Below are 24,151 nucleotides of genomic sequence, written 5' to 3' on the forward strand. Positions count from 1 at the left end.
CAAATGGATAAAGAAAATGTTACATATATATATATATATATATACACATACACACACACACATACACACACACACACACATACATACACAATGGAATATTATTCAGCCTTTAAGAAGAAAGCTGTCATATGCTAAAACACAGATGGACCTTGAGGACATTATGCTAAGTGAAATAAGACAATCAAAAAAAGTCAAATCCTGCAAGATTCCACTTATATGCAGTACCTAAAGTAATCAAACTCATAGAAACAGAAAGTACAATGGTGGCTGCCAGGGGCTGGGAAGGCAGACAGGGAGCTATTGTGCAATGGGTATAGGGTTTCAGTCATACAAGATGAAAAATTCTAGAGATTTGTTGTACAACAATGTACACACAGTTAACAATACCATACTGTACACTTAAAAATTGTTAAGAGGGTAAATTTAAGAGTTTGCCACAATAAAAAAAATATGTATTGTTACACTTTAATTTCAAAAGTCTTTGATGTCAAACATTTTATCACACTGCACGCTCATCACTGTGCAGGAAAGACTTACTCTATATTTTAATTAAGAGATTAACAAATAAGTATTTTATTGACAAAAAACTTATAATTCAGTTATAATAAATGAATTCACATCAACATTTAATGACCAATTATAACACTGCTGTTTTATTTTTGTATGGTTTTAACTGGCTTTTGGACACAGTAACCTGAAAAGAATCCCTCTGCACCCTTTCCTTTATTAAGCAGGTGCTCATTCAGAATAACAATCTACCTAATGACTTGCTGAAACTACTTAAAAACATCATATCACAACATTATAAGACAGAACAAAAGAGTACAGACATAGAAGTTTACTGTTCTAACCACAAGAATCTTTGATGAACGCTTAATGAGAATCCTGAAACAATACAGCGTCACCTAACTTGTACTATTTGTTTCTAGGCATTAACTCATAACTATAATAAAATTATGTTGCTACCAAAAAAGCACAGTATTTTATCTCAAAATTATACGTTTTCAATTTTTTATCTCAAAATTATACGTTTTCAATTTTTTAACTTTAGGGAATCAATGTAATCAAAAGCCTCAACTATAAGCAATTTAAGGAAAAGGTGTCCCCAAAAGCAAGAATGACTAAGCATGGCATAGTTAAGGATTCAGAAGTAACTAAAACTTAAGTAACAAAAACTTACTTAGAACAAATTACTGGATACTTAAAATCATAAACTCCTTTGAGGAAGACCATTTTATAGACAAATACATAATTCAACAGAAGACACAGCATTAACATTCCTTATATGATCTTCAGCACTTCCCCAACAGCTAAGGTCAAATTAAACTTGCGTTTAGCTTCTAAAATTAGAATACCTGTTTTTCTTTTTCCAGAAAATCCTCAATATTTTTGGTCCAATAAGAGCACTCTTTTTTTTTTTATTTTCTCAGGCTGCGGCATATTTATTCAGCTCTTGTCTGTCTGAACTTTCAAGGTATAATCCCATGATTTCACCTTAGTACTAGGTGATCAAGCAGTATTGGGGCGGTGGGGGGGGGGGGCGAAGGAGACAGCAATGAGACCTGAGATATTGTTTTGCCTCTGTCAGTAATTACCGTGCAAGTTTCTTAACCACCTAGGCCTGGTAAAGGAAATGGGCTAATGAAAATACATAGAGACCCTAAGCCCAGGGCTGCCAGAGATACTTCAGGCTGCTGAATAAACATGGTACAGACTCCTGAAGCCACCCTCAATTTCACTCTAAATTTAGGAGTAAAAGCTAGAATCATTTAAATGCTACTTTCAAGTGAAAACAAACCATATCACCTAAGAAACAGCACATATTTTAAAGGTAAAACAGAAGAGTCCAAAGAAACATTTCTTGTTCCCAGTGGCTACCTCAGGCCTTGACAGGGCTCCAAGTGCCCCTGCGGTTATGCACTTACTCTCCCTTGTGGCTAACAGACTTCTGTGGAAAAATTGAAGCAACACTGCTCTAAGCAACTGAAATAATTTACCTACAAGCCTTTTTACTATAGTATAAATTGTGTAAACATTAGGGACATAAAATTCATAGAGTCCAAAATTTAATACTATGAAAAGAAGAGACCAACCCAGGGATTCTTAGAGGAGCTAGAACTGCTGACAAAACTAGAGATTTTAGGGGGATTACTCAGAAACCTATTTGCCCTGTCAACAGCAAATACTTCTTGCCAAGCAGAAAGTGATTCCTGCCTCAGCATTTCTCAAAACACAGACCAAGGGCTTCCCTGGTGGCGCAGTGGTTGAGAGTCCGCCTGCCGATGCAGGGGACACGGGTTTGTGCCCCGGTCCGGGAAGATCCCACATGCCACGGAGCAGCTGGGCCCGTGAGCCATGGCCGCTGAGCCTGCGTGTCTGGAGGCTGTGCTCCGCAACAGGAGAGGCCACAACAGTGAGAGGCCCGCGTACCGTAAAAAAAAAAAACAGACCACGAAGACTTCTTCTGAAGAGCATAGAAAGTACTAAAAGAAGAAAATTAATAACTGGTCTTCATTAAAATCAGGAACTTCTATTCACAATCAAACACCATCGAAAATAAAAGAGCCCAGTCAGATATTTGGAATACACATCACCATCTGACAAAGTACTCACCCAAACTACTTAAGAACTTCTTCAAATCAATAATAAACACAACCAAATAAACAATGGGCAAAAGACTCAGGAGGGCACTTCTCAAAAGACAACATCCACATGACTGATAAGCATATGAAAAGATACTCAACATCATTGTTTATCAGTAAAAGCAAATTAAAACCACAATAGGGGACGGGAACCAAGATGGCGGAGTAGAAGGATGTGCTCTCACTCCCTCTTGTGAGAACACCAGAATCACAACTAGCTGCTGGACAATCATCGACAGGAAGACACTGGAACTCACCAAAAAAGATACCCCACATCAAAAGACAAAGGAGAAGCCACAATGAGATGGTAGGAGGGGTGCAATCACAGTAAAATCAAATCCCATAACTGCTGGGTGGGTGACTCACAGACTGGAGAACACTTATACCACAGAAGTCCACCCAATGGAGTGAAGGTTCTGAGCCCCACGTCAGGTTTCCCAACCTGGGGGTCCAGCAACGGGAGAAGGAATTCCTAGAGAATCAGACTTTGAAGCCTAGTGGTATTTGACTGCAGGACTTCAACAGGACTGGGGGAAACAGAGACTCCACTCTTGGAGGGCACACACAAAGTAGTGTGCGCATCAGGACCCAGGGGAAGGAGAAGTGACCCCAGGGGAGACTGAACCAGACCTACCTGCTAGTGTTGGAGGGTCTCCTGCAGAGGCGGGGGCGGGGGGTTGGCTGTGGCTCACGTGGGGACAAGGACACTGGTAGCAGAAGTTCTGGGAAGTACTCCTTGGCCTGAGACCTCCCAGAGTCTCTCATTAGCCCACCAAAGAGCCCAGGAAGGCTCCAATGTTGGGTTCCCTCAGGCCAAACAACCAACAGGGAGGGAACCCAGCCCCACCCAGCAGCAGTCAAGGGGATTAAAGTTTTACTGAGCTCTGCCCACCAGAGCAACAGTCAGCTCTACCCACCACCAGTCCCTCCCATCAGGAAACTTACACAAGCCTCACAGATAGCCTCATCCACCAGAGGGCAGACAGGAGAAGCAAGAGGAACTACAATCCTGCAGCCTGTGGAACAAAAACCACATTCACAGAAAGACAGACAGATGAAAAGGCAGAGGGCTATGCACCAGATGAAGGAACAAGATAAAACCCCAGAAAAAGAACTAAATGAAGTGGAGATAGGCAACCTTTCAGAAAAAGAATTCAGAATAATGATAGGGAAGACGATCCAGGACCTTGGAAAAAGAGTGGAGGCAAAGATGGAGAAGATGCAAGAAACGTTTAACAAAGACCTAGAAGAATTAAAGAACAAACAGAGATGAACAACACAATAACTGAAATGAAAACTACACTAGAAGGAATCAGTAGCAGAATAACTGAGGCAGAAGAACAGATAAGTGACCTGGAAGACAGAATGGTGGAATTAACTGCTGTGGAACAGAATAAAGAATAAAGAATGAAAAGAAATGAAAACAGCCTAAGAGACCTCTGGGACAACATTAAATGCAACAACATTCGCATTATAGGGGTCCCAGAAGGAGAAGAGAGAGTGAAAGGACCAAAGAAAATACTTGAAGAGATTATAGTCGAAAACTTCACTAGCATGGGAAAGGAAACAGCCACCAAAGTCCAGGAAGCGCAGAGATTCCCATACAGGATAAACCCAAGGAGAAACACGCCAAGACACATAGTGATCAAATTGGCAAAAATTAAAGACAAAGAAAAATTATTGAAAGCAGCAACGGAAAAATGACAAATAACATACAAGGAAACTCCCATAAGGTTAACAGCAGATTTCTCAGCAGACACACTACAAGCCAGAAGGGAGTGGCACGATATACTTAAAGTGATGAAAGGGAAGAACCTACAACCAAGATTACTCTACCCAGCAAGGACCTCATTCAGATTCAATGGAGAAATCAAGAGCTTTACAGAGAAGCAAAAGCTAAGAGAATTCAGCACCACCAAACCAGCTCTACAACAAATGCTAAAGGAACTTCTCTAAGTGAGAAACACAAGAGAAGCAAAGGACCTACAGGGCTTCCCTGGTGGCACAGTGGTTGAGAGTCCGCCTGCCGATGCAGGGGACACCGGTTCGTGCCCCGGTCCGGGAGGATCCCACATGCCGCAGAGCGGCTGGGCCCGTGAGCCATGGCCACTGAGCCTGCGTGTCTGGAGCCTGTGCTCTGCAACGGGAGAGGCCACAACAGTGAGAGGCCCGTGTACCACAAAAGAAAAAAAAAAAAAAAGGACCTACAAAAACAAACCCAGGGGCTTCCCTGGTGGCGCAGCGGTTGAGAGTCCGCCCCCTGATGCAGGGGATGCAGGTTCGTGCCCCGGTCTGGGAAGATCCCACATGCCGCGGAGCAGCTGGGCCCGTGAGCCTTGGCCGCTGAGCCTGCGCGTCCGGAGCCTGTACTCCGCAACGGGAGTGGCCACAACACTGAGAGGCCCGCGTACCGCAAAAAAAAAAAAAAAACAAACCCAAAACGATTAAGAAAATGGTAATAGGAACATACATATCGATAATTACCTTAAACGTGAATGGATTAAATGCTCCAACCAAAAGACACAGGCTTGCTGAATGGATACAAAAACAAGACCCATATATGTGTTGTCTAAATAAAAATACAGAATATCAAAATTAAAATACCAAAAAACTTTTCAAGTGCACATTTGCAATTAATAAAAATTTCCTGAAAAAACCCTAGAAGTCTGATATAAGAGAATGGTTTGTTAAATTGTGGTTTATGCCTTTAGACTACAATGCAGTCATTTAAAATTGTTTTAAAAGAATTTTTATGGATGTGAAATGTAATATATAAAAAATCAGGATACAAAACATTCACAATATGTAACTAAATAAAAAAGAAACAATCATGCATTAAAATTTAAAAATAGGGCCTTTCCTGGTGGCACGGTGGTTGAGAGTCTGCCTGCCGATGCAGGGGACACGGGTTCGTGCCCCGGTCCGGGAAGATCTCACAGGCCATGGAGCAGCCGGGCCCATGAGCCATGGCCACTGAGCCTGCGTGTCCGGAGCCTGTGCTCTGCAACGGGAGAGGCCACAACAGTGAGAGGACTGCGTACCACTAAATAAATAAATAAATAAATAAGACACAAGTCAAAAAAGTTTTTTCACAGATGAAAGGTACTCGTACATGTTTGTTTGGGATCAAAATAATTCATTAGAAAGGGAGAGATGATGATATGGAGAGAGAGAGATTAGGTCCAGAGCAGGAGAGACATGATGGGAGGAGATCCTTCAGTGAAACGGGAGGGAAGGAGAAGAAAATTTTGTACAGGTGCAGGTAGAATAATAGATTGAGAATCAGAAGATGAGCAACTTCTGATGGCTTCTATTTTCTCAGAGAAGTATGAGGCAATGTCCTCATTTGAAAGTACAGGCTTGTGGAAAAGATGTGAAAGGTGTGAGGTTAAAGTAGAAAGTTGGGGATTTGTAGAGGAAGGAGGAAAAAAAAACTATAAAGTGTTACCTTTTTTCTTTTTCTTTGGTTTTACAGATTTATTTTCAAAGAGCAAAAAACACTTAAGATAATTTAAGTACAAGTCTAAACAGAGTTACTCTGTCAAAGTCAGCAATGATGCAGAAATGCGTTCTCACTTCCAGACACTTGCCAGCATCTTCTGAGCGTTCTCGCAGTGAAGAAAAGGGATCTGATATTTTATTCATATACCTCCTCCTTATCTGCAATGTAATCTACAATTTCTTGTGAGCACATTAACTTCCCCGCATCTAGATCAGGAATTTCAAACCCAAATTCGTCTTTCATGTCCATGATAATCTCCACTTGGTCCAAACTGTCTAAGCCTAGGTCCTTCATAAAATGGGAATTTACTAAGAGCTTTTCTGGGTCAGTCTTGTCATAGAGTTTCAAGACGTAAAGAACATGGTCCTTGATTCCCTCTAATGTCAAAGGGGGTGCGTCCCTATACTGGTGGCACAGCTGTTTAACATCGCCTGGAACCTGTGCAAGTACCGAGGCCGGCTGCGGAGCCCCAGGCCTCGTCTGGGCCCCCAAGGGGAACAGGGTGGTGCTGAGCAGCAGGGCCGCAGCCAGCGTGGGGAGCCTGGGCAGCGGCGCAAAGGCCGCGAGCAGTCGAAGGACACAGGCGCAAAGGACACGAGCCGCCATGGCTACGCCGACCCAGGACGGACAGCGCTAAAGTGTCACCTCTTGATGGTCAAACTACTTCATGTTCTTCTATATACCTCTGTTCATTCAAACTCTTCTAAAGTAAACAGGCATTATTTATTATAATTAAAATTAACATGTAAAAACATTTCGTATCAACCTCTGTTGTATGTTTAAAATTAGGTAATCAATATTTCTGCATTTCTACTATTATCTTAATTAAAAAATCTACTAAACTCCTACTTAAAAGAGCACAGAAGGGATCCCCTGGCAGTCCAGTGGCTAGGACTCTGCTGCTTTCACTGCTGTGACCTGGGTTCAATTCCTGGTGGGGGAACTAAGATTCCACAAGCTGTGCAGCAGCCAAAAAAATAAAAACTAAAGAGCATAGGAGTCAAGTTGTATAGGTCTCACCAGCCAGAAATGAAACCACGAATCATGATAATTAACTACAATGTATGTTTAAATTCACTAAGTTCATGAAGAATAAAAGGTATCAGCATTTTGCAATATCTAACAGATGTAGGACAGTTACTAACATCACAAAAAGAGAAAATCAGGGATTACGCATCTCCTGATAAAATTATACAGTACTGACTATTACATAGTCTTGAAAAAGAAAATGAAACTATGTCCTGAATAGCAGCAACAAAACAATTACTGTGTCTTTACCACTTCAATTTGACTTCCACTAAAGGTAATTAGAATTATGTAATTAATAAAGCTGATTTTAAAAGATACAAATAAAAATTGTAAGCTTACAGAAACTATGCCCTCTTTTCAATTTTTTGTGGGACACCTATAAAACTGGTTGTAAAATAGGCCACAAAGAAAACCTTACTTAATTGTAACAAGTGAATATTATACTAGCCAAGTAGTCTGATTATAATAAAATGTAAATTAGAAAATATTAACCAAGTATAATAAAAAGAAACCAAATCATTTAAAAGCATGCATATGGGGATTTCCCTGGTGGCACAGTGGTTAAGAATCTGGCTGCCAATGGACACAGGTTCCAGTCCTGGTCCACGAGGATCCCACATGCCGCGGAGCAACAAAGCCCGTGCGTCACAACTACTGAGCCTGAGCTCTAGAGCCTGCAAGCCACAACTACTGAGCCTGAGTGCCACAACTACTGAAGCCCACGTGCCTAGTGCTCCACGAGAAGCCACCTCAATGAGAAGCCCGAGCACCACAATGAAGAGTAGCCCCCGCTCGCCGCATCTAGAGAAAGCCCGCGCGCAGCAACGAAGACCCAACGCAGCCAAAAAGAAGATTTTTAATTTAAAAAAAAAAATGCCAATACAGTTTCTCACTGCTAGAAACAGTAAGTGAACAGATTAAATGCAGGGTTTTCTCATAAACCCACCTCTCCTCTTTTCACTCAATTACCTATTTATTCAAAAAGCATTTCTAGGGCTTCCCTGGTGGCGCAGTGGTTGAGAGTCTGCCTGCCAATGCAGGGGACGCGGGTTCGTGCCCCGGTCCGGGAAGATCCCACATGCCGCGGAGCGGCTGGGCCCATGAGCCATGGCCGCTGAGCCTGTGTGTCCGGAGCCTGTGCTCCGCAATGGGAGAGGCCACAACAGTGAGAGGCCCGCGTACCGCAAAAAAAAAAAAAGCATTTCTAGAGCAAATGACATGTACAGCACAAGAGTATGATCCAAATAGTTCCTTTAGGCTGAGAACTCACAATCAGATGTGAGGAGACATATACTCAGAAAACTAGGTAATATACTGAAGGAGGGGAATAAATGCAGTTTTATCAGAGTTTTGTGATTCTTTTTTTTTAACCGAAGTTTCATCATACATAAGTGATTATTGAACCGAATCTTGAAAGAATAGAGAGGTATCATGACTCTGAATAGGAAACTCAAGGTTAAGATAATCTGAGCATTTGGGGAAAGAGACAGCAAGAGGCGCAAAAGACAGCTCTAGGTAGAGGAACACAGAGAGAACAGCAAACTTCTGTGACAAGAAGACACAGCCAAAAGAACACTGCTTGTTCTATTTCCCCTCTAAAAAGTCAAACTGAGGATCAAAAAAGGGATAGACATCACAAACAATGGGATTTCCCTGGCGGTCCAGTGGTTAAGACTCCACCCTTCCAGTGCAGTGGGCGGGGGTTGGATCCCTGGTCGGGGAACTAAGATCCCACTTGCCTCACAGTGGGGCCAAAACAACAACAAACAAACAAACAAACATGGTTGCTGGTTGGAACGATGGGAACAAAGGTGTTATATAAAGTGGAGGATGTCTTATGTTTCCATGTTAACTTGTTTTGCAATTCCCAACATTATAATCAACTCTGGATAGACAGAATATTTATGGATTTCAACACAGTAGCCAAGCAAGCAGGACAGCATGGTTCTACAAGTTTGCTGAGAATTCACACTGCTCCATGTCAGTCCCTTGGGCAAGTCATTTAACCTCCCAGGCATTTGTAAAACCTGGGTTTTCTCACAGGGCTATGGTGATGGATAATTGATTAATGTGCCTGAAAGACATTCTGATTTAATTGTTCTAGAATGGGCTTCTAGGTACCAGTTGTTTTTTATAAGTTTCCCAGATGTCTCACTATGTTTGAGAACCACTGCACCTTAGCAGACTGACTAGAGCACAATATATGCTTTTTAAACTCTGTTAAAATCATTAAAAATATAATACTAATACAATCTTGTTTCAATTTATGTTCTTTAATTACATATGAGGCTAAATACACCTTAAGATATTTGCCTTTAAAAAAATACAAAAAAAAAAAAAGGTCAACCCAGAGGATAAACAATGAGTTAAGTAATGGATAATAAGACAATGTTCCTTCAGTATCTGTATCTAGCCATGCTGGAAATCTGTGGATGGTCCCATAAACCTATACATTTTCTTTTTTTTTCTTTAAACCAACTATAAGTTGCATCCTTGAGACTTGAGAGGAAAATATTATTGGGGGGGGAGATTATTATTATTTTATCAGGAAAGCAATATATACTTATTTAAATGGTTCAAACAGTACACCAAGCATACAAATTTGAAACTGTTGTCTACAACTGTTAACAGCCTGTATAGTATCCTTCTAGACTTTATTTATATACAAATGTACATATGTATATACTTTATAAAAACATAAATGCGGGGCTTCCCTGGTGGCGCAGTGGTTGAAAATCTGCCTGCTAATGCAGGGGACACGGGTTCGAGCCCAGGTCTGGGAAGATCCCACATGCCGTGGAGCAACTAGGCCCGTGAGCCACAACTACTGAGCCTGCACATCTGAAGCCTGTGCTCTGCGACAAGAGAGGCCGCGAGAGTGAGAGGCCCGCACACCGTGATGAAGAGTGGCCCCTGCTTGCCACAACTAGAGAAAGCCCTCGCACAGAAACGAAGACCCAACACAGCAAAAATAAATTAATTAATTAAACTCCTACCCCCAACATCTTCTTTAAAAAAAAAAAGAAAAAAAACCCATAAATGCAACGATACTATAGATATTATTTACCACTTATTTTTTTCACTTAATAGAAGTCAAGACACTGTTCAATGCCTATAAATATGGATTGGCCATTTTCTTTTTAATAGCTATCTAATATTCCATTATAAAAATAATGATTTCCTCAATCTTCTTTTTTTAGGCATTTATGTTATTCCTGTTATTTTTTAAAATTACAAATAATATTTAGTAGATATCTTTGTATTTACATGTTTACACAAGTGTACAAGCATACTGAACAATGAATTCCTAGCTCAATTTGTTTGACATATTGGTGGGGAATACAAAAAACAGAAAATAAGACTTATGTTGAAATTCATTACACAAATTAATCTCATCCTGAAGCACTTAGTATAAAATGGAATTGGAATGGTATTTTTGCCTCCCTGAGAGGAAAATACTCTTGATGTCCCAATCAAAAGTGCTATCTTTGTCCTCTCTGCTCCTTATAGCTCATACCAAACTTGAGTATTTTTCACATTCTATCTCATACTATAGTTATGTATGTAATACATTATTCTATTTCTTTAGCTGACTGAAATCTACATGGTGGCAGGGACCATGCCTCTGTACCTATGTAACCTTCGGCTCTAACCAGAGATGAAACAAGGTGAACATTGAGAAACATTTTCTCAACTGATTGAATGTATGAGTATACCTTGAGAAATATAGTGACATAAGTAATGACAAACAGCTCATCAGGACTAGTTCTATTTAAAAAAAAAAAAAAAAAACCTTCAAACTAACAATAAATATTTGACCAAATTAAACAAATTGACTTTAAAACATTGAGAGTAGGTTTCCAAAACACTAAAAACCAGATGTATCATCTTTACCAAGTGTAGTACTCCTGATGGAAGGCACTAAACAAGGAGATCTGAGGTCTATACTTCTCTTTACCCCCAACCACCACAGGCTGAACAACACAGGAGTTCCAGCATATTGTATGTCAGTTATATCCTTTATGACTTACTAAAATTGACAGGACAATTTCTAGAGTAATAAAGTCATTCAATATTAACACCTAACGATGCTTCTGTTCTTTTCCCAGTTGCTTCTGTTGAGGCATGGATAAGGGGCATTCATTTCTTGAAATGCTTTACTGAGTATCAATTAAGGGCCAGACATGGCAACAGGCAATGGAAACATAAAACAAATAACAAATGGCCCTAGAGCATGCAGCCTAGAAAGGGAGACAGACAACTGATTATTTCAGTAAGTTAAAGTCTGAGTAGAGACTTTAACACTTGTGCTCAATTTGCTCCATCTCTGTTCCCACACATTAAATGGCTTTCTCCAAATTCCTCTGTACCTAACCAAATCCTATCTCAAAGCTCAGCTGCCGTTTCTCCTTCACTGGTAGTCTTCCCAGGCAACACAGCCCAGGGAGCTTTCCTCATTCTGGACACATGTTTAAGAGCAACAGCCCTGTGTTCAGCAGGGAAACTGGCTGTTACATAACCTCACTAAGACTCATTTCTTCAATGGTAAAATTGGGATAATAAATGTACCTACAGTTAAATGTTTGTGAAAATCAAATGAAATAATGAATATAAAGCCCTTAGCATAGTGCTGGCACATTCTGAGCCCTCAACAAATGGTAGGTAGTATCTATACCACTCATTTAACAATCTATGAATAATGCTCTCTTGTAAAATCCCTCTGGTTACTGATATTTTTAAACTGTCACAACTTTTTGTTTCCATCTCTTGTATCTTTATAGCTCAATAAGTAGATGTGGATCATATATCTGTAGTACTGAAAGAAACCTGTAAAATCAGTAGCTTTCAAATTTCTTTGGCCACAACCCACAGTAATAAATATATAATACACTATACACAAACACATATGTATAACTGAAACAAAGGTCATGATCGTTCACCCTTATTACTTCCAAATTCACTCTAATAATGTTAGTCTTGTTCAACAAATCAAACCAAACGGAACCAAACCCAAACTGGTCAAGACCTACTAAACTGATTTCACAACACTTCGGTCATAACTGAAAATTTGGGAAATTCTCTATAAACACTTTAAATGAATATACAGATGAAATATTATGAGACACTCCAGACAAACAAACAAAAACAAACAAAAAACAAAACACAAAGTGAAAAGGTCTTGGATATTTGTCTGTTAAATTTTGAGTGTTTTTTTTTAATCACACTTTTTAAAAAGTCTTTATTGAATTTGTTACAATATTGTTTCTGTTTTATTATATTTTGGTTTTTTGGCTGCAAGGCATATGGGATCTTAGCTCCCCCACCAAGGAGCGAACCTGTACCCCGTGCATTGGAGGCGAAGTCTTAACCACTAGACTGCCAGCAAAGTCCCTAAATCACACTTCTAAATCATTACTGAACTGTTAAATACCAACTTTTCTCCTGCCATTCACAAATTAGGGACCTCTGTTTGTTATATGTTCACAGAAATTTGACAACATTTTATTAACTAGGATCTCTGGAAGTAACCTACCTTCCCTTAGAACACAAGCTATGCCAACTAAGCTCTTCAGGAATCTGCCCAAAATATAAGCACTCACATGCATTCATAAAATTTCTTGCTCTAAAAGCTTCTACTTCATCCTTGGCTTAAAAAAGAAAACTGTCATATAGAGAACAAAGTAGTGGTTACCAGTGGGGAAAGGGAAGGCGGAAGGGCAACATACGGGTAGGAGATTAAGAGGCACAAACTACTATTTATAAAGTAAGCTACAAGGACATATTGTACAACACAGGGAATATAGCCAATATTTTATAATAACTATAAATGGAGCACAACCCTTAAAAATTGTGAATCATTATCTTGTACACCTGTAACATATATCATACATTAACTATTCTTCAATTAAAAAAATAAAGGAAAAAGGAAAAAAGAAAATTGTCAGCATCAACAGATGAACGGATAAAGAAGATGTGGTACATATATACAATGGAATACTACTCAGCCATAAAAAAGGAACGAAATTGGGTCATTTGTAGAGACGTGGATGGATCTACAGACTTTCTTACAGGGTGAAGTCAGAAAGAAAAAAACAAATATCATATATTAATGCATATACGTGGAACCTAGAAAATGGTACAGATGAACCGCTTTGCAGGGCAGAAATAGAGACACAGATGTAGAGGACAAACGAATGTACACCAAGGACGGAAACTGGCGGGGGGGTGGGGGAGGCTGGGTTGAATTGGGAGATTGGGATTGACATATATACATTAATATGTATAAAATGGATAACTGGGCTTCCCTAGTGGCGCAGTGGTTGGGAGTCTGCCTGCCGATGCAGGGGACACGGGTTCGAGCCCTGGTCTGGGAAGATCCCATATGCCGTGGAGCGGCTGGGCCCGTGGGCCACAACAGCTGAGCCTGCACGTCTGGAGCCTGTGCTCTGCAATGGGAGAGGCCGCGACAGTGAGGCCTGTGCACCGCGATGAAGAGTGGTCCCCACTTGCCACAACTAGAGAAAGCCCTCGCACAGAAACGAAGACCCAACACAGCTAAAAATTAATTAATTAATTAATAAAAAAAAGGGCAGCATCTTCCTATGCACAATTGCCTTCATTAAAATGGATAACTAATAAAAACCCACTGTATAAAAAGTAAATTAAATTAAATTTTAAAAAAAAGAAAAAGAAGATCATCCGAAAATGAAATGAAACTGCCACACTTAACAGTCCAAAGATTACTAACACATTCTATTTAGACTGCCTACCATTAGAAGATTATAAAGAATTTTTTGAAATAGAAACAAAGAAAACAACAGCAAAGATCAATAAAACTAAAAGCTGGTTCTTTGAGAAGATAAATAAAATTGATAAACCATTAGCCAGACTCATCAAGAGGGAGGGGACTCAAATAAATAAAATTAGAAATGAAAAAGGAGAAGTTACAACAAACACCACAGAAATACAAAGCATCCTAAGAGACTACTACAAGCAACTCTATGCCAATAAAATGGACAACCTGGAAGAAATGGACAAATTCTTAGAAAGGTAAAACCTTCCAAGACAGAACCAGGAAGAAGTAGAAAATATGAACAGACCAATCACAAGTAATGAAATTGAAACTGTGATTAAAAATCTTCCAACAAACAAAAGTCCAGGACCAGATGGCTTCACAGGTGAATTCTATCAAACATTTAGAGAAGAGCTAACACCCATCCTTCTCAAACTCTTCCAAAAATTGCAGAGGAAGGAACACTCCCAAACTCAATCTATGAGGCCACTATCACCCTGATACCAAAACCAGACAAAGATACTACAAAAAAAGAAAATTACAGACCAATATCACTGATGAATATAGTTGCAAAAATCCTCAACAAAATACTAGCAAACAGAATCCAACAACACATTAAAAGGATCACACACCATGATCAAGTGGGATTTATCCCAGGGATGCAAGGATTCTTCAATATATGCAAATCAATCAATGTGATACACCATATTAACAAATTGAAGAATAAAAACCATATGATCATCTCAACAGATGCAGAAAAAACTTTTGACAAATTTCAACACCCATTTATGATAAAAACTCTCCAGAAAGTGGGCATAGAGGGAAACTACCTCAACATAATAAAGGCCATATATGACAAACCCACAGCAAACATCATTCTCAATGGTGAAAAACTGAAAGCATTTCCTCTAAGATCAGGATCAAGACAAGGATGTCCACTCTCGCCACTATCATTCAACATAGTTTTGGAAGTCCTAGCCACGGCAATCAGAGAAGAAAAAGAAATAAAAGGAATACAAATTGGAAAAGAAGAAGTAAAACTGTCACTGTTTGCAGGTGACATGATACTACTATACATAGAGAATCCTAAAGATGCCACCAGAAAACTACTAGAGCTAATCAATGAATTTGATAAAGATGCAGGATACAAAATTAATGCACAGAAATCTCTTGCATTCCTATATACTAATGATGAAAAATCTGAAAGAAACCTACCAAGGGAGACAAAAGACCTGTATGCAGAAAACTATAAGACACTGATGAAAGAAATCAAAGGGGACACAAACAGATGGAGAGATATACCACGTTCTTGGATTGGAAGAATCAATATTGTGAAAATGACTATACTACCTAAAGCAATCTACAGATTCAGTGCAACCCCTATCAAATTACCAATGGCATTTTTTACAGAACTAGAACAAAAGGTCTTAAAATTTGTATGGAGACACAAAAGACCCCGAATAGCCAAAGCAGTCTTGAGGGAAAAACATGGAGCTGGAGGAATCAGGCTCTCCAACTTCAGACTATACTACAAAGCTACAGTAATCAAGACACTATGGTAGTGGCACAAAAACAGAAATATAAATGGAACAGGACAGAAAGCCCAGAGATAAACCCACACACCTAAGGTCAACTAATCTATGACAAAGGAGGCAAGGATATACAATGGAGGAAAGACAGTCTCTTCAATAAGTGGTGCTGGGAAAACTGGACAGCTACATGTAAAAGAATGAAATTAGAACACTCCCTAGCCCCATACACAAAAATAAACTCAAAATGGATTAGAGACCTAAATGTAAGACCAGACACTATAAAACTCTTAGAGGAAAACACAGGAAGAACACTCTTTGACATAAATCACAGCAAGATCTTTTTTGAACCACCTCCTAGAGAAATGGAAATAAAAGCAAAAATAAACAAATGGGACCTAATGAAACTTAAAAGCTTTGGCAAAGCAAAGGAAATTACAAACAAGATGAAAAGACAACCCTCAGAATGGGAGAAAATATTTGCAAACGAAGCAACGGAAAAAGGATTAATCTCTAAAATATATAAACAGCTCATGCAGCTCAATATTAAAAAAACAAACAACCCAATCAAAAACTGGGCACAAGACCTAAATAGACATTTCTCCAAAGCAGACATACAGATGGCCAAGAAGCACATGAAAAGCTGCTCAACGTCACTAATTATTAGAGAAATACAAGTCAAAACTACAATGAGGTATCAGCTCACACCAGTTAGAATGGGCATCGTCAGAAAATCTACAAACAACAAATGCTGGAGAAAAGGGAACCCTCTTGCACTGTTGGTGGGAATGAAAATTGATACAGCCACTATGGAGAACAGTATGGAGGTTCCTTTAAAAAGTAAAAATAGAATTACCATATGACCCAGCAATCCCACTACTGGGCATATACCCAGAGAAAACCATAATTCAAAAAGACATATGCACCCCAATGTTCATTGCAGCACTATTTACAATAGCCAGGTCATGGAAGCAACCTAAATGCCCATCGACAGATGAATGAATAAAGAAGATGTGGTACATATATACAATGGAATATTACTCAGCCATAAAAAGGAACGAAATTTGTAGAGACGTGGATGGATATAGAGACTGTCATACAGAGTAAAGTAAGCCAGAAAGAGAAACACAAATATCGTATATTAATGCATATATGTGGAACCTAGAAAATGGTACAGATGTACCGGTTTGCAGGGCAGAAACAGAGACACAGATGTAGAGAATAAACGTATGGACACCAAGGGGGGAAAGTGGCCAGGGGTGTGATGAATTGGGCGATTGGGATTGACATGTATACACTGATGTGTATAAAATGGATAACTAATAAGGACCTGCTGTATAAAAAAATAAATTTAAAAAGTCTGTGTTTGAAAAAAAGATTATGAAGCATTTTTAATAATATTTTAAGCAACCTCCAACTTACTTGAACTAAAATACTACTCTCAAACCCATTTCACAGCTGCAATGGTGTTAAGTTTTTTCTTAGAAAGGGAAAAAGCCCTTATTATATTTTTTAACTCTAAAATTTAGGGTCTAGGTGTTATGAATAAAGCCAAATTAGCATAAAAAGGTAATGACCACTACCAAAATTTTATGGTTCATCTATCAAAAAAATTGTAGTAGTGATACTCTAAATTTTTAAACACTAAATATTTAACAATGACAGATTTATTTTTAAATGAAAATTTCAAACTCCCTGATGCAACCCAAATAATCTGCTCTCTTCTCTAATTAACTTTGTTAAACCCCACTCCCCATACCCTCTCTCTTTGGGTTATGAAACACACCATTCTCTTACTCAACCAAGTTGCTCCTTCCCTCTTCTTTCATTAAATATACACTTTCTTTTGAACCCAGTATTAAAACAGATCTCACCCCAAATTCGTTTTCTCCATTTTGACTGTAAAAGTAACAATTCATGAGAAACTGCATAATGCTTTAGTTTACAAGGAACAAAAAAGTTAATTCTAATATTACTGAGTACCTATGAATGTATATACTGCCACACTAAATGCTGTGGGTGCAGGGAAGGAGAAGTAAATATGGAAGACTCTGACCTCAAGAAAGCTCACAGTAGAGAGAAGATAGGTACACAAAGAATACAAAAGCATGAATAAGGGATCAAGAGAGTGCACTAAAAGGGAAGAAATGCTGAGCCCAGGCCGAATATGGAAGTAGGCAACTTCAGGATTCCAAATGGGAATATTTATAGTATGTGCTGCTTTTAACATTCCAGTGGCCGGTATCAATGAATACAGAGGATTTTTATTGTTTTTTTGCTTGCTGTTGCTTTTATTATCATGTCTCAGCTTGCTTTTCACACAGTACAAATGAGATTTTGGTCTAAATTCTCTACAAACATTAGAGGAAACACATATTTGAATTTTATATTAAAAAATGTGGGAGGTGGGGAGGGAGATTCACTAGAAATTAGTCTCACTTAATAGATAAAAAAAGATAACTCCCAGGTTCTACAATGAGAACAACTGGTTTAGAAGTTGTGTACTTATTTACTAATAAATAAAGGTCCCTTAAAAAACGTTAGTGATTTGCCTCTGTTTCACTTCAATTAAGAACACACACTTCAAAGACAATTTGATTTTATAAACACTTCATCAAGAAATTGTTTTTAAGTAATACATTCAGATCTCAAAAGAAAAACACATGGTACTGTTTTACTAACTGTTTTCTAACTGCCTTTCTCAGTGCCTCAATGTATGGCATTAAAACACACCAGTCAGATTGAGAATTTTTTTTAAGTAATGCGCTTAGCATTCATATTTCCTTCCCCCAAATTTCTTGTTGGAGTTACGTCTTGCTTGCTCTGTCCTAAATGAACAAAAATGTGCACTAAGAGAAAAAGAACACGCTGGAACTGCCCTGGAGGGCGGAATTCTTTCACTGACATATCCCAAGTGACACAAACAGTGCCCAGCCCATACAAGGCACTCACAAAATAATTTGTTCAAAGAAGACTCCTGTCTCTACTACTTTGCATCAAGTTATGTATTAACCTATGAACTTCAGTGTCTTCATTTTTAAAATAGAGATAATTCAAGGGAGTCCTTGTTATCCCAGGATTGATTCTATGTCTCCAAAGTTAAGAGGGGAAGAAAAAGATGTCATAATATGAAAATATTCATTAATGAGCCATTTCTTTTATCTCTGTCCATGAGGTCTGTTTATAGTGAACCTTAGACAAAACAATGCAAATGAAATGGAAACTCAGGAGTAAAATTACAAATTCTGCAAAGAAGCCAACTTCATGAGGTTGATCAAAGTAATATTGTTACTCTTTTAGGTTTGATAATGATATTGGTATTGACTTTTTGTTTAATTCCTTTTCCCTTAAAGATATATACTGGAAATATTTATGAATGAAGAATATGCTTCGGAAAAAATTGGTTGAAGGGGGTGGTGGTAGGAGACACCTAATTGGCCATGAGTTGGTAACTGTTGAACATGGGTGATGGGTACACCCAGGTTCATTATATTATTCTTTCCTCTCCTGTATATGTTTGACATTTTCCATAATAAAAAAGTATTTAAAGCAAAGAAAAGAAGTTAGAAAACTATTCACATCAGAATCACACATATAGTCAGTGACAAATGAGACTCAGGCAGAAATAGCCAGTCAACTAGTAAAGAGAAAACTGACGAGGTGTTTTAAAAGAAAGAGTAAGAGACACCCCTGGAAAATGGGAAGAGCCTCAAATATTTTAAAAAATATACATTTGACATTGCTATGAAAAATCAAACGTGTGTATGTGTAGGGGCAGGAGGTATATGAGAACTCTTTGTACTTTTTGCTCAATTTTGCTCTGAACCTAAAACTACTCTAAAAAATAGTATGTTAGTTATAAAAAAAAACAACAGAAAAACGAGTGAAAGATAACTTACTGTGCTGTTATACAACTTTATCAGAAAAATTTGTCTCTCCAAAATCAATCAATTCATGTATTTTGTTTTTTCCTATGGAAAATCAACTTTCTCCCTACAAAATTTTGGGTCCTGTTTTGAGTGTGGCCACTTAAATAACAGAGACAAACCTTTTCTACTACTTTCTCCAACTGGCTCTCACTGATGAATGTGGCAATTTGTCAAGATTTTGAGATTCTTTTACAAATAAAAAGCTTATCTTTATTGTGTACTTCACAATTTCAATACTCAAATATTACTCTATTAAGTACATCCTGTTAACAGACAAGATTAACACTGAGATTTAGTGGTTAGCATTTTCTTCTTTCTTCTCTAACATAGAAATGATATGGATTTGCGTGCTCCTGTGGTCACATACTGCTCTCCACAAGAGGAGGTTAGTGTATTTGATAATGTATATTTTGACTAAACAAGTTTCCAGTGGTTGTATAATCTAATTAAATATATTATGTGGTTTAATCCAATTCCTATCAAGTAAGGCCACATAATATTCTTAATAATAATTAAACAAGGGAGCTACAGTTTAATTAGCAAATTAATCATTAGCAAATGATTCCTCAGTATAACACAATCATTTCATTATACATAATACAATCATTTCATTCACAGCAGAGAATATAACATTTTCACTGAAACAAAGCACCTAAATTTGCTTCATAATACTCCAAACTCACACACTTCACTAAAATCAAAATTCTGCTTTAAAAAAAAAAAACACAAAAGAAAGAAATGATCTAATTTTGTGTTTAAGATTTTGCTTTTATGAAACAATTCGCTGCTAAGTTTTAGGTTTGAAAAACCATGCGTAGTCTACACTCTCACTCTTCAAAAGAGGACTCTAAAGCTGAGAGGTTAAGCAAGACCAAGATGATAAGAGTGGCAACACCAGGTACAGATAAACAACTTCTGACTAGACCTCACTGCCTCTCATGAAAGGTCCAGAAGGACAAGGGAGAAAAAGCGAGCTTCAAGATTACCTTTCTTCAACTCCTTTCATTCTCTACATGGGCCATACCACTTACTTACAGATGCCTTTCACTCAGGGTCCAAGAGCTGTCTTAACTGCTGTTTTTCAAAGACCATTTAGTTTGTGCCTCTCTTCTCTAATTTGTTTCCTTGCTTCTTAAAAACTAGTCTCGTGATGTATGATGTCACACAATCTCACTTCAACAGGCAGTACTAATACTTTAAGCTCTCTGTACAAGAGAGCTTGTATTATGTCACAGGGCCAATTTTTAAAGTACACAGAAATAACCTTTCTTCACAGAGATCTGCTAAACAGACCTGCAAGTCTTGAGATAGATTAAAAGATAGTTATAACCATCAAAATGAGATTAAAAGTTAAAAAAAAAAGGTGGGGGGGGGGTTCTTGAGTATCTCCTAAACCAGAACTCTACCCAGTCCTGTGACACCCAGATTAGGGATGTATACTTCTGGTTGGGGATCCAGTCCCAGTGTCTCTGAACAGCATTTACACTCTGGTCTTCTTTAGGAATGCACTTGATCTGTGCAACTATTTCCAGTAGTTTACAAACTTATCAAACAGTCCTTGGAGAAAGATACACATTGGCTTATTTGAGGCTCTACAGAATAAAAAATAAAATCATAAAATACCAGAGCAGGAGTGTTTCTCAGGAATTACTTAGTCCAACTCCCTCATTTCTCTCACAAGTATACTAAAACACATGATTAAAGTAACTTGCCCACAGTCACAGAGCTAGTGGGAAAAATTAGATTTTATTTTCATTACTACTTTCCATTCTTCTACAAAGTACTAAGTATGATCACTACTAAGGTAACTGAGAGCTATCATCACATGTTTTGGCATCATTTAGATGTAAACTTGTGCAACACACACAAGGCTTAAAAACAACAAGCACAACTATAAACAGGTCACCTTAGCATGACTTAGGAGAAAAAATACACCCAAGATCACAACATGTCCCACCAAGTTCAAAATGTCTCATAGCGTAATCCCAAGAATCAGCTTGCAGCATTTAACCAGCGTTCCAAAATAAAATTCTATCTGATAGCATTTCTTGCTGGTTACTTAGATATAAATGGTTTGATGTTCATAGGTTATAAATCTGTGTAACTGCAATCTTGCCCTAAACACCAAGGACTGTCTCCACTGTATTTTTAGCCCTTTCTAGGTATAGATACTTATACCTAAAAGCCAAAAATAATAAACCTCCAGGTGTTAATTTGCCAAGCTTAGTTACAATAAAAATGTCAGAAAACAGTGCTTAACTATGCCTGTGTAGATTCTCCATTAATAAATACAAACCAGATATGCATTCACACACTGGTGTATTTATATATTGTGCATCTAAAAGGAGCTGTTTGTGTCCCCCAAAACGGTTATTTTCTGAAAAATCTAATCTAAGTGATTAAAATGAGGAATTACTGGAACTGATAAAGTAACTTATTTTCACTGTGCCCAAGTAACACAAAAACCTAGGAGGCTCACTTGAAAAAACTGTGTGAATTTTAATAATTTATAAAACATTCTTCTGTTTTAACCAAAAGTGGTTCTTCTCCCTGTTGCATTTCTTTTTTCCCAAGTCTCCTATGGATCCTAACACCACAAACTTCAAGCTCTAATCGACAGGAGAGCTGTTAACCTTGACATAAATATGGTCACTCTTTGAAAAGGGCAAATTAAGCATTTGAGTTTTGCTCTTTAATTAAAAAGGTAATTAGTGCTACCACCAGCGACAACTGGAGATGAGAAATTTGTCAGAGGCTCCCTAATAATTGGCAGATAAGAATCATCCTGTGAGGGAAATGTAGAAAAGACGACTGCATTACAAAACCCTGAGTCATCACCCAGTTCACTCAGCAGATTTGGGTAAACATTAGATAAGTGATTTATGTCTTGTGTGTTCAGCCACCCATACCGACATGCAAGAACATACAATGTTACCAGATTTTATGTATAGCCAACCAAACAAGATACTGCAAAATTCTCTTTTAAAAAAGTTCTTCTGACACAGTGAAGATGCCCATCTAGCAAATGTCTCTAACCTTTCCCCCAACTGTACTTTACTCGGTTTCCCCTAATTTCTGTGGCACTGTAGTTTGCAGCCAGTTTATACCAAAAAAAAAAAAAAAAAAAAAAGGTAACAAAAGAATAAAACAACTGAGATTGATTTAGGTAATCTATATTCATCTGAGCAGCTCAAAAATTAACACAAACCCGATACTAATAACGCCCAGGACAACTTGACAGCTTCCTTCTCTATTTTCCTTAGTATGGCACATTTCCAAAGGAAATGTCATAAAAGGAGCAACATACACTTTCCCGAGGTTCTAAGACTCAACATTCTCAACACTAACGTCTAGTACACAGCCCAAGAATGCGCTGAGGGCTGATTTTAAAAGTCTTTTCATTCAAACCCACAAAGACTGAGAAGGCCCAAAAAAGCAGAACCTAGAAGTTCCCTACGGCCTCCTTCCCATTCAGAAAGTTACTAGACGCGAACTGAGGGATAGGAAGAGGCAGGGACCGTAAGGTAAGAAAAAACTGGAGTCAACACCAGGAAAAGTCAAGAGTTGTTCGCCCAAAGACGAATCCTCTCTGCTCCCTCCCGCCACCGGCAAAGGTCCAAGGAGCACCCCTGGGGGACCGCTCCTCTCTTTCCCTGTGGGTCCAGTGCCCTCACGCTCCCCGGGCCCCGAATGTCGGAAGACAACAACCCGAAACCTTGGAGAGAAGCAGCTGCGAAGGACATAGAGGGCTGGTGAGAACCAGGGAGATCCCGTAAGAAAGTGGCAGGGAGGAAGCTTGAGTGCTTCCCAGGCTTCGGTCGCGACCCTGGGATTACTGCACAGAAACGATCCGCACGAACCGGGGCAGAGTTGAGTGTCCAGTGGTCCGGTGCGGACAAAGAGCCTCCCCCCCCCAACCCCCACGGACGCCTTCACACCGAGCCTTTGCCTCCGGCCCATCCTGCAGGCCCCGGAACACTTACGTGGAGAGTTTCCTGGTCCAGAAGAGGCCCCCGGGCCACAGCTCTTGGAGCTGCACTGCCCGGCCCAGGTTGCTTTTGATCTGGGCCAGCTGCAAGTCGGACTCGGCGTCCAGCCGCTCGGCGTAGGGCAGCAGCTTGTTGTAGACGATCTCCTTCTGCGGGACGAAGCCTCGCGGGTCCGGACCGGGGCGCCCGCCCGGCTCCAAGGGATCCCCGCCGCCCGCCCTTTCGGCCGGCTCCATGAGACCAGGACACCCCCCCAACCCCCTCCCACCCTAGCCCTCCCCGGCCCCCACCCCTCTCCGGGCTCCGCCTCCTCCGCGTCGTCGTCGCCCTCGGCCCTATCGCTGGGCCCCCTCCCCTGGCCGGCGTGCTGCTGGCCCCGCGCGATTCCCGGTTCGTTAGCGGCTGCAGCGGCCGCTCAGCCCGCCCCGCACCAGCTCGGCTGGTGACGCTGCAGCCGCCGGGCCCGGAGGTTCCGGACGAGCCTCAAGTCACTTCCGGGGCGGAGCGGGGCGGGGCGACGACGTCTGAGGAGACGGCGACGGCGACAGCGACCCTGGGTGCAGCGCCTTCCTGCTGTGGGCCGGGCTCGGAGCCCCCACCCCCCAGGTCCCACCGGCCGAGCTCGAGGCTGTTCCACCGGAAACTCGAGGCCGAATTCCAAGCCGTTGTCCTTCCTCGCGTGGGGTCGTGCGCTCCCTGCGTCTGCCCTCGGGAGCGTGTGATCGCCGTGGCCTCGGA

The 24,151-nt window shown here is 39.8% G+C and overlaps 2 protein-coding genes across 2 annotated transcripts in view; both read right to left on the reverse strand.

The window, feature by feature from the left end:
- The window catches only part of PSME4 (proteasome activator subunit 4), a 95,619-nt gene extending 71,950 nt beyond the window's left edge, over nt 1–23,669 (reverse strand). Inside the window, exon 1 of the mRNA XM_082643142.1 lies at nt 23,408–23,669. Within this exon, the coding sequence (XP_082499268.1) occupies nt 23,408–23,649 (242 nt within the window). The 5' untranslated portion in view covers nt 23,650–23,669. The remainder of the gene's footprint in view (nt 1–23,407) is intronic.
- LOC309815565 (acyl carrier protein, mitochondrial-like) lies at nt 6,130–6,925 on the reverse strand. The gene has a single exon (XM_082642437.1). It carries the CDS (start codon nt 6,748–6,750, stop codon nt 6,280–6,282), a length of 471 nt encoding a protein of 156 aa, XP_082498563.1. The 5' UTR covers nt 6,751–6,925; the 3' UTR covers nt 6,130–6,279.
- Nucleotides 23,670–24,151: the final 482 nt, after the last annotated feature.

The sequence above is a fragment of the Mesoplodon mirus genome (genome assembly GCF_964341445.2).
Source record: "Mesoplodon mirus genome assembly, chromosome: 14".
In the NCBI taxonomy this organism is placed as follows: domain Eukaryota; kingdom Metazoa; phylum Chordata; class Mammalia; order Artiodactyla; family Ziphiidae; genus Mesoplodon; species Mesoplodon mirus.